Source organism: Pararge aegeria, chromosome 3 (assembly GCF_905163445.1).
Source record: "Pararge aegeria chromosome 3, ilParAegt1.1, whole genome shotgun sequence".
Lineage (NCBI taxonomy): Eukaryota > Metazoa > Arthropoda > Insecta > Lepidoptera > Nymphalidae > Pararge > Pararge aegeria.
In genome coordinates this window covers 6,286,602-6,299,082 of record NC_053182.1, presented here as the reverse complement: position 1 = coordinate 6,299,082, position 12,481 = coordinate 6,286,602, and the positions used below count along the sequence as shown (strand labels likewise).

Genomic DNA, 12,481 nt, shown 5'->3' with positions numbered 1-12,481 from the left:
ATTTTTTCTCCTTCCAGTATAAACATGATGTGACGAATAAAAATACGTGTTACTCAAAAGAGTTTTATTTATTTATAATTAATTTTTAAACTGCGTCATTTGATACTTGCGGATCGCTTATTTCGCTAGTGATTTTAATTTGCAGTAAAATCTGGTGAAGTTCGTAATCTGCCTTTTAATCCATTCACGATGGTAATACACACTAATATACACACTCGGTTTGTCTTTTTTAGCGCATCCGTTCCCGTGGGAAACAATGCCGATCACAGAGCTGTAAAATAAATAAATTTTGAAGAGTCATCGTATGGTTTAGTTGTTATGACCAGTAATAATTTTCCATATCTTATTAGTTATGATACTATAAATAGTTATCTTAATATATATAATTTGTTTTATACGTGTGTTTGTTATGTAACTCCACTTAAACGGCTGGACCGATTTGGAGGAAATATTGTGTGTGTATTCCATTAGGTTTCTGGATAGTTTGTAAATACAATTAGAGCAGGTAGGTGGCGCTGCTTTAACTGGCAGTACGACGTTTGCCGGGTCAGCTAGTAATAATATAAATATGTAATTATATTATAGAAACAGAAATAAGAAAAAATCATTTAATTCTGAAAAAAATAAATTATAATGTTTTATTTAAATACCACATAAACTAAAAGCACTTTTTTTGTTTTTTAAACTTAAATAATTAAGCGTTTATAACTTATTGTTTTTATCAACGCCAAATGATATTGACAAAATATTCTATCCGTCTTAAAATAATATAAATATTTTAATCATTAAAAGCGCACTAGAAAAATATCAATTACATTATGCAAATTTGTTTGAAAATCACATCAACAAATTTAGATTTGTGTTCTCGGTACAATATACCGCGGACTTCCGCAAACACGCCTGCCTCTATTCTATGTTTTAACGGATAACTAAACGGAACATACAAAGGGTAGTTAGTAGAAACAATAGCGTTAGTTTAACGCGCTCACCCATTCCAAACGACCCCTCCCCCTGAGTCTCCCTTGCAGGTGTCTCGAGTCGCGTCGCCGTACAAACAAAACATGTCCTCCGCGAGTGCCAAGCTGTGCAACTTCTCGCACTCATGTCTGGGAACGTACCGCAAAGTAGTCTGTAGCAAACCGAGCCCTGATAATGATCCCCCGTACTGGAAAACATCGAATTCCTAGCATCTGTTATTCCACTTCCTTTTATTTATTTATTTTTATTTTATTTGCTTCAGGCAAATAAGGTCCTTATTAAAAAACACTTTATAAATAATTTCAATTGGGAATTTATTATTACCGAATATTCTGTAGTCTGGCCTGTTAGGAGACTTCGGCCGTGGCTACTACTAAGTTTCGGTAAGATGCTGCGTAGGCATAGAAACTGATTAAGGATGTGGGTTCTCTCTAACTGCCATACCCCTGATAGGGGTAGCAGGAAGGTAGTTATGCAGTTTAGAGGGTTCTTCCTCTATCATCTTAGATTATTTGATTATTATTTGAGAATTATAGGCACATGAGGCTGAACGAATTGACTACCGGTATATCCAAGTGTTGCAGTGTTTGTACAAAAACGCCACTATGTCAGTTCGTATACAGGATCAGACTACGAGACCAATCCAATTGCAGCGAGGCGTGCGACAGGGAGATGTTATCTCCCCGAAACTATTTACCGCTGCGTTGGAGGACGTCTTTAAGCTTCTGGAATGGAACGGACTTGGCATCAACATTAACGGCGAGTACATCACTCAACTTCGGTTTGCCGACGATGTAGTCATAATGGCAGAGACTCTGGGAGACCTAAATACGATGCTCGATGGCCTCAGCAGAGCTTCTCAACAGGTTGGCCTACGAATGAACATGAGCAAGACGAAGATTATGTCTAATGCTCATGTTCCGCTTCAACCAGTAATCGTTGAGAACACTGCACTCGAAATTGTTGACGAATACGTATACCTAGGACACACGATCCAGTTAGGTAGGTCCAATTTCGAGAAGGAGGTGAACCGCCGAATCCAACTCGGATGGGCAGCGTTCGGGAAACTCCGTGCCATCTTTTCGTCAGAAATCCCTCAGTGCCTGAAGACGAAAGTCTTCGAACAGTGCGTGTTGCCAGTGATGACCTATGGCTCTGAAACATGGTCGTTAACTATGGGCCTCATAAGAAGGCTTAGAGTCACTCAGCGGGCGATGGAGAGAGCTATGCTCGGAGTATCTCTACGCGATCGAATCAGAAATGTGGAGATTCGTAGAAGAACCAAAGTTACCGACATAGCTCAACGAGTCGCGAAGCTTAAGTGGCAATGGGCCGGGCACATAGTTCGGAGAAAGGATGGACGTTGGGGTCCCAAGGTGCTGGAATGGCAGCCCCGTACTGGTAAGCGCAGCGTTGGTCGACCCCCAACGAGGTGGACAGACGACATTAAGCGCGTCGCAGGTAGCCGTTGGATCCAAGCGGCTCAGAATCGTGGAACTTGGAACTCCCTACAAAAGACCTATGTCCAGCAGTGGACGTCTATCGGTTGATGTGATGATGATGAGGCTGAACACCTACGCCACAAATTGATGTACACAGGGCGGCGTGTGGCAAGACGTGCTCCTTGCATACCCTGCGAAGTTTTGCTCTGTTTTGGCGATGGTTTTCCACAACCAAGAAGTGAGCCATCTGCTTGGTCCGTCAACTATTACTTTTTTTTTTTTAAACAAGATAGATGAACATAAGACAGTCGAATTCACTGGGCATATTTAAAATTGCTCATTATCTCGCTCAAACGAGACGACTATTATTTATCTACTCTAACTCATATTTAAGTATTTATGGTATGCTAAATTATATATAAGTATATTTATTTTTTACATTTATCTATTCTATCGTTGTAAGTGTGTATGGTCTGGTTTATGTATTAGCATGAAGTTATTCGTATGTATTTTTTGAACAGTGTGCCTACCCCACCTTGTCGATTAACTTTTTAGTTTTCTTAATCCTAAGGATCCCTGGCAGAGATCGCTACTTAGCGATAAGGCCGCCTTTGGTATCGTACTAAATACTTGAAGTGTTTGTTTTTTTTTTGTTATTCTGAACTTGATGTGGTGCACAAATAAAGAGTGTACATAAATTCTAAAGGCAATCAGAGCAGCTTTACAGATGTAGGGCGTTCATTGTATTATCGTGGTCACAGAGAACAAGCATACTTTTATATAAAATGCGGTCTGTTTATTGTCAAAGCAAATTTTCCGTACAGCTTTACCCATTCTTAAAGAACTTTCAGAAACCGGTAGAAGACGTTGCAGGAAGTGATCTAGTCAACGATAATAGATAAAAGGGCGGGGTCTTGTAAAGAAATATCTTTAGAGATATGTTGTCCTTGTGCCCGTCCTGTCCTTTTTCATGTTATTTTTAATAAAAAGGTAAAAGATTGCGCTAGGTTGTTATGACAACTTTTGCGTGTAAGAGTGATCAGCGAAATTGGAATTGATACTGACAAATGTAATTTGACTGTCAGTAAGACTTAAATTCAAAAATTCTTTATTCATGTTGGTCCATTACCATATATATGTTATTGTGAGATGACTTAGTACATTCACTCACCTTTGTCCATCCCCAACCAGCTGCTTTCACGTAACGATGATAATGACATTTCCTCCAATCATTTTCGTTACCATAACATTTCATCCAGTCCTCAGTATCAACCAACACGGCCCTTTGCTTTTTCTCGTCAAACCTGATCGACTCCTTCAGAAATATTAAAGCAATATCGGACGAGAAATGCATAATCTTGCTGTAATCCTCATGTATTACAATATCAAGCACTTCGAATATTTCGGCGTTAAAATCTTGAATATATTGACTTCCTAAATAATATTTTTTTTATTGCAAGGAAACGTACAGTACTATAATTAAATAATACGTAATCTAGATTTATTATACTTAGACCTAATTGTTTCCATGTTAGTTTGGTACTTATAACATTATTCAACACCTACAAACGAATAAATTGGGTATTATAAATAAATATACTACGACAATACACACATCGCCATCTAGCCCCAAAGTAAGCGTAGCTTGTGTTATGGGTACTGAGATAGCTGATGAATATTTTTTTATGAATATAATACACATAAATACTTATAATATACAGATTAACATCCAGACACTGAAAAACATTCATGTTCATCACACAAACACTCTCCGTTGTTGGAATCGTACCCACGGCCTTGGACCCAGAAAGCAGGGTCGCTGGCCACTGCGCCACTTGGCCGTCAAAATTCTCACTCGGGGTATAGCCGCATACAAAATGAAGATTTGTGGGTTTTAACTACTTAAAGATTGGATTATAACGTAACTAGACAAAAACATAATCAAAACCAACATGAGCTAGTCGAATATCCTTTATAGCTTGTTTTATTTAGAGAGAGAGAGAGATGCAAAAGGTCCATTTCCGAAAGTAACTCATATAGTTGGTACATCATATACATATGATACAATTCGAGAGTTGCTATTGGTCGAGGATTTTGGTTCTCAATACAATCATCAATAGCCTACAACAGTCCACTGTTGGACTTAACGCCTCCCTCAATTGAAGGGGTTGTCGATGGTAGTAGTGTAGCACAGAGAGCTCGGCTATTTCTGGTGGCTGGTTACTACTGTATTCTGCGTTAATATAATATTCAAAGCTTATTAGAGGTATTTTACAACACAAAAATACGTCGTCTGCTCTATTAAATTTTTTACCTAAAGCAATCTCCATTTTATTCTTATTTTTATTCACTTGGAAACAGTGCGCTGCAGTTAGTAAACTCAAACTATTCAAAATAACTCCAGAACATATTGAGCCATCATTATAGAACAAAACAGCAAACGGGAAACTTTCTATTTTAACCGGTTGGCCGCCCACAATTTTACCCTCTAACTTACTGAGAAACAATTCATTTTGTGATTTCGTACAAAAGGTTTTTTTGCACGATATTAAAACATACACAATAACGAATGATTTTATGAAATTAACTTGCTCGTGAAACATGTTAAGTATGCAGATTTAAAAACATAATTAAAAACCTCATGATCATAAATTGCAAATTTATAGCCAATGCTAAAAGAAAATATTGAAATTTCAGCTCATTAATGTGACTTATTGCTAATATTGCCGACCTAGCGCAGTGGTAAGCTCTGTGGTTTTAATTGGAGGTCCTGGATTCGATTCCTGGCAGGGACAATTCTGGAATTTATAATTACTGAATTTTATCTGGTCTGGTCCGGTCGGAGGTTTCTGCCGAAGCGAGCTACCATCCTACCTACAAAGACGTGCTGCTAAGCGATTTAGCGTTCCGGTACGTTGTCGCCTAGAAACCCATAAGAGTTATGGGTTTAATATAACTGTAACTTGTAATGGAGTAAAAGAAAAAAAATCAACGCTTTATTGTCCCTTATTACTAGTCCAGGCTTAACTTAGGCGTTAACCACTAGTTGAATAAAACGAGAAAATAAAATTTAACCTTTATTTTTATGAAAATCACAAAATATTCTATAAAGATTTTTCACAGTTTTTCTTATCCAGGAATGAAAAAAATTAACTTTAACGTACACACCAGGCGCTTCAGCGCAGTTGCGACCATGAGATATTATTCCGACTATAACACTGAAAACAAATATTTAAATTTAAGGATAGGGGAGACAGGGGCTTGTTATAACGAGGGTAAGTAGTAACAGCTTAATTCCGGCCGGTTTCAAAAATTTTGTTTTGTTTTTAAACTCAACGTGCTCTTTAAGATATCGCATACATATTGTTACAGAAAATAATAAGTGTTCACTACATTCGTTCGTAAGAAATACAATTTTCATATTATTTGTTTGGTACTTTTATTATGCAAGCCTTAAATAATGAAACCTATATTTATATTATGAAGTTACTACCTGCCCCAAACTAGTTACAACTTACCCCAAAAACGTGGTAAGTTGTAACAAGCGCAACTTTCCACAAAAAGTGCCATAAACGCTAATTGATTATAGATTCAGGAAAAAAATATTGTAGAAATTTAGTTCCGAATAAATGATTACTCATTTAAAACCTCTTTTCTATTAAAATACTCATTAGTTTAGGTACCCCATCGAAAAAAGAAAAAATGTTACAACTAGCCCCTCTCTCCCCTATTAATATTTTCCTTTACTTTTTGATCACACTTGCTCGTGGATCTTATTCACTTCAGGACTCCATAATCCACGATATTAAATGAGCGTGTTTTTTACTTTCAATTACCGCACATGTTGTGATATTAGTTTTAATACACAATACAGCCAGAAATTATCTATATCTATACCATGCACGCTAGTATCATAATGCACTACATACTACTATTTATGTATAATATTGAATATTAAATTACACAAACTATCGAGTTAAAAAAAGTCAAACTTGTTAGTTTTAATGTAAACTACTACAGGCGGAGAGCTTTCTGTTATTTTTTATTTAACCTTTTACCTATACGCAAGAGTTAATTGGTTTCACCTGTTGCACTCAGAAACTTTGTTTATTTTAATGTTAATGTATTTCTACGGGGTTCCGAAGTCAAACAAGAAGCCCTTATTAATTCGCCATTCTGTCCAACTTTCACAGCCGTTCTATTCAGAAACTATAATATTGCTTCACAAGCACGTTTATAAAAGCCTTTTATCGCATGTATTTCATTAGTTAATATAAATTTGATTTGAGAGGTCAAATGTTTGTTTATAAAATTAAACCTTAAACTACACTATTGAAAGATCTTGAACATATTATAGATTATAATCACAACACGAATATTATTGATCTATTGGTGAGCAGAATAATCTACGGGATACGGGGCATCATCATCAACAGCCTGTACCAGCCCACTGCTTTACTAAAGGCCTCTCCCAACTGGAGGTTTTTCCCATAGTCAACAAGTTCCCTATTACATTGCCTAAGTCGCCTCGTACGACACCCGCGGGAAGAGAAGGGGTGGGGACAACTGTATCCTGATCTGCCGTCACCACACGGCAATACCACGCATAATACACGCTAATATTATTGCCAATAATTAATCTGCATATTGTTAATGACTGAGAGGGAAGGAAAGCGAATCCCTAAAGTTGTATTTAATTATAAACCTATGTCTGTCTTCTAAGAAAAATGGTCTACGGTATTTATTAAAATAAATATACTACGACAATACACACATCGCCACCTAGCCCCAAAGTAAGCGTAGCTTGTGTTATGATACTAAAGTTGCTTGTGGTACTAAAGATGACTGATGAATATTTTAATGAATTATATATACATAAATACTTAGAAAATACATATAAACACCCAGACACTGAAAAACACTTATTGCTCATCACACAAACATTTTCCAGTTGTGGGAATCGAACCCACGGCCTTGGACTCAGAAAGCAGGGTCGCTGCCCACTGCGCCAGTCGGCCGTCAAATTGTTCGTCATTTATTGGCATGACTACAGAGCCCTAATTTGTATTCTGATATGTGAGCGGTTATTTCTTAGGTTTACGTGCGATTTTCTATCATTTTGTCACTTTCATGTATAAATAAGAATAAAATACTTTATTTCGGTTAAAAAAGAAAAAAAATAGTATCAATACAACGCTGAAGTCTTCTTCTAAGAGTAGTATTACTACCCTTGTGTCATTTTAATAGAAGAGCGAAGCTTCTTTCATTAAAATTAAAATTGTAATTTGTTAAGTTTTAACAAATTACAATAAAATAATGGTAAGTATACAAACAAAAATTACGAATTATCTAGATTACGAATTCTGTGCTGGGCTGGGTTCGAAACCCAGCACGCACCTCTATCTTTTCTAAGTTATGTGCGTTCAAATCAATAAAACTCGAATCAACGGTAAAGGAAAACATCGTGAGGCATGCTGCATGCCAAAGAGTTCACCATAATGTTCTCAAAGGCGTGTGGAGTCAACCAGTTCTTATTGTGGAAGGAGGTCCGTGCCCTGTAATGATATGATGATGATGACGATAATGATGATGATGATGGTGATGATGATGGTCTAGGTTACACGAAACCTTACTCTTTCCAAAGAACTCCACCACCAGAGTCTCCGCGGCATGTGTCGCGTTCACCGTCCCCGTGCAAACAAAACATCTCAGGGCCTAGCTCCAAATTGTTTTCAGCTTCACACTTCTCTTTGCTTACATAGTGTAAATGAACTTTCCTTAAGTCTTGATTCTTTATTCCTTCCCCATACTAAAACACAATAAAATTTAATAATTCTAAGCTATATAGAGTAACCGATCCCTCAACAAGTTGGAAAGCTGATGACAATTGGCAAAAGTGTTTTTCAGTGTCTGGGTGTTTATATGTATTTTCTAAGTATTTATTTATATAGAATTCCTAAAAATATTCATCAGTCATCTTAGTACCCATAACACAAGCTACGCTTACTTTGGGGCTAGGTGGCGATGTGTGTATTGTCTTAGTATATTTATTTATTTATTTATTTATTTATTTATCTACATAGCTCGATGATTCAGGTCAGGTCTCAAGGAACGCCTACCTCCAGGGTCTACAAACGCAAAACCCAGTGTTGGTAGACCCTGGACTAAATGAAAGGACGCGCGACGGTAAGCAAGTTGCATGAACGTGAACGGTAAGACACAATATATATCAATACGACAGTTTTATTTTATATATCATATTTAAGCGGTGACTGCTCTCAAGTTTTTGGTCTTGAGCAAAGAAGCAATTTTTTTAGTATAAACAATAAAGTATGTTGCAAAATCAGAACGTATTTGAAGAAAAAAAATGTACCTATAGACAAATTGGCTCGTTGAAAAATATTAGAGAGAAATAATGTCATGTAAATGGAGGACATGCCAAATAAGATACTAACACAGATAAGGTATCTTTTAACTAATGCAATTTTTATTTTTTTTAATTTATTTTTATTTTATTTTATAAATGATAAATGGATGAATAATATCAGTAAATAAAGATTATTATTATTAGAATAAGCATTATTTCATTCTTTTGTATTCCACTTATTTGTTCATGTTTCTTTTTTTTATATCTTGTAAGTATTATATATTATTTATTGATGTGGTGTACAAGTGAAGTGTTATAAGTCCATCGAAAGAATAAACATACGCCACAAATGATTCAAGAAATAAATTTACCTTTGTCTCTCCCCAGCCGGTCGCTATAAAATCTTCTTTCTCCTTCATCCAAACGTCTGTATCAACAAGTGTCGCCTTTTGAACTTGAGGACTGAACATGAATTTGTCGTGTATCATAATTATAGCGATGTCGTTGGCAAAAACATATTTAACATTATAATCCTCATGTACTGCGAAACTCCATACTCCATGAATGCGTGCATTAAAATCAAAGGTGAAACGGGAGTCTGGAAGTAATTTGAACTTCTATTAAAACTTTGATTGGTTAGACTAGGCGAGCTTAACATGAGTGCGCCTTCGGCGATTTGTAGGGCAATTTTAGTATGTCCCAGAGGAGGGTCCGACCGGGCTAGCGGCGCCCGCCGATGTGTGCGAAAGCATTCCCGTGCCCTAGCTACGTCGCGACTGCTTGTCACCAGTGGGGTTTTATTCGGTATCCATCCATGTATCCATGGGATTTCCACACAAAAAAAAAGGCGAGAGTAACATACATATAGGTAAAAATCGTGCAGCGGTACCAAACTACGGCAGAAAATATAGCTACTTAATTAAAAGTGTAATTTAAAAGGCTTCCTGTTGCATTTATTTTTGCAGTGGGAGTACGGAGAAAAATATACAATACTTACGCTGAGGGTATAGAAAACAACTTTACAATTAGACCTTGCAGTGCGGTTCCATCCGCATTTACTTACCGTGGCATAATGTAATATAGCGCAATGCTCAAACTCAGCCAATAACGTAATAACGCACATTTTTTTTATTTTTTTTATTAATATTCCTGGGATTAAAAAAATCTAAATACTTTTATTATTTTTGCAAAATTATGTTATTGACGAAGGCTCTATTGCACTGCGCTACTTGGGATGAGGATTATCCTAAATATTAATCCAGTCACTTTGTCGTTGTGTAGATAATACCACATTATAAGATTTCGCCTAAATTTTAAAAATACTGGTTTACAGTGGATTACTTTAAAGTTCCTCCCAATTAAAATAAATTCCGTAAATAATCCATCACAGATTTTTTTATAACTATTTAACATTTTTTATTTAATATTACTGGCCATGCATTAATAGCCAGTAATATTAAATAAAAAATGGCTACACATTAATATTACACAGCCTATCTAAACAGATAATCTTAAAAGGTTCACTATAAGTAGTAAGTACTTGTGAATATTTTCATTTCCTCCAAATTTTTGTTATGACCAAAACAATGTGCCGCCGTCATAACTGTTTTGCTCGTCAAAATGGTACCACCGCAGAGCCCGCCACGGTTGTAAAACTGTACCAAAAATGGGTACTTATCCGGAGTAGTGGCGGTTCCTCCAACAATACGGTTCTCTACAGCCTTCAGAATATGAGTCCAATTATTTCTCGCAACTTCGCCCAAGTCTTTTAAATGGCACTCTATTTTGTTAGTACGAAGGAACACGTGCACGGCAGTCATTTTAATTACCGCGTATAGCATTTTCATTACAACCACTAGCACTATAATCGCAACGACTGACTGAAAGAAGGCGGTAAAGTCTTACCGTTTCGAAATCAGCTTTAAAAAAATTTGTTTATAAAAGGTCAACTACGAGACGTTATTTTTGCTCAAAAATTTTTTTATTAAATATTTCAGCTCTTGTACATCTAGTATAACTAAGAAATAGTAGCTCTGATGAAATGAAAGCAGGAGTTTCAAACGTAAAATAGCGATAAATAAATCATGAAGTAAATAACAGAAATAGATGTTCACGCTTGAAATGTTTGCTATCTCGTTTCCACTATAAGGAATTGCTGTTTGAATTTGGAACAGCGCATTTTGCGGCATGGAACGTCCGTAAGGTTCAGTTTGAGAGTTCAGCCGCCCGCCTTCGCGCAGTCAGTTGCCCACCGCCGGTCGCCACAGCGCCGCGCGCGGCATATCCAAGCACTTAACATAACCTATTCGGCCTATAAATATTTCGACAATACAAACATTAACTATATTAGATACCTATCACGATATGATGATAAATGAAAAACGATGTTTTAAAATATTCTACGTCATTTAGAATAGTTAAAATATTAATATACTCGGAAAGGAAACTTCACAAAGACTTATATTGATTATTCATGTGCGGGAAAACGTGATAACTTTATTCAAATCTAGTGCAAAGTCCCGGTAAGTGTAGAGAAATATTAGGTATCATATCAAATAAATATTATTTACTCTTAACTATTTATTTACATAAACAATAAAAATATTTATTGTAAGATATATCCATGCAAATAGAAACACTTGTTAGCGTTGTTACTGCGGATTTTCAATTACCTACTGTTTTTTTATGGTATGCAGTAAATGTTAATTTTGTTAATCACTGGCAATAAAAATGCTAATCGTTTGCGTGGAATATACCTACCTATATTGAAATTAAATAGTTTAAGTAATACGATTATTAAAAATAATACTAAAAGTACAAATACACATACAAGAATATTAGGTAGAGTGAATATATATCATTTGAAAACAATATGACGTTGTTCATTAGGCTTTAATATTTTTTTAAATAAATTCTAGATTGTTATAAATTAATGTAAAAAAGTAATAAAATTTAGTAACATTTTTGAATATTTATAAACATGTAGTATTTAGCAAGCACGTGTTTGGGTGATAAAAAATATCCAAGTTATTGTATATTTTGTGGATGAATTTGCAATCCTAAACTATGCGACAAACAAAATTGCTGTAGGTACGCTACGTTGCGAGACTTTTTATAACAAACGCCGGAACAGTTTGATTTACCTGGATAAAAAGTATTGTATGTCCGTCTCCAAAATACAAGCTATTTGTTTTTTTTCAAATACGTTGCTATTTTGAGCCCTAAAAAAATTTCACAAACAAGCGAATAGACACTTATACATGAATTGTTGTGTTTCTACACATTAGTAAAAATACTAGGTATTTTAGAAACAAATAGAGTTCATAAGTAAAATGGTACTGTAAATATAATATGTAGAACGTATGTAAAATTTATAAAATAATCTCCAGTTTGTAGGCATCAGCCAATCGGGCGCTTATAATTGCTTTTGTGAAGCTTGCCAGACAAATAGGGTCAACACTTTGGACTTCAATTAACACGTAATCTAACGATATGTATATAACAAAGTATATAAAGTTAATTGAATTGGAGAGACCGTATAAAAGCCGTTGATAAATTCTAAAATTACCTTCGAAAGTCATAAAAATGATGCACCAAATTTAAATGGGCCAACAAGATGGCCGTCTCAATGAAAAAAATTAATACCAAAATCGGCATAAATTCCGGAGAGATAAGAAAATCATTAAAAGTGTAC

General features: G+C 35.6%; 1 protein-coding gene across 1 annotated transcript; it reads right to left on the bottom strand.

The window, feature by feature from the left end:
- Nucleotides 1-5,490: 5,490 nt before the first annotated feature.
- Nucleotides 5,491-10,622, bottom strand: LOC120636324 (trypsin epsilon-like). The gene is made up of 4 exons (XM_039907757.1): nt 10,328-10,622; nt 9,159-9,385; nt 8,054-8,229; nt 5,491-5,638 (listed from the first exon to the last, which is right to left on the bottom strand). The coding sequence occupies exons 1-4, from the start codon at nt 10,605-10,607 to the stop codon at nt 5,491-5,493; spliced, it is 831 nt and encodes a 276-aa protein (XP_039763691.1). The 5' UTR covers nt 10,608-10,622.
- Nucleotides 10,623-12,481: the final 1,859 nt, after the last annotated feature.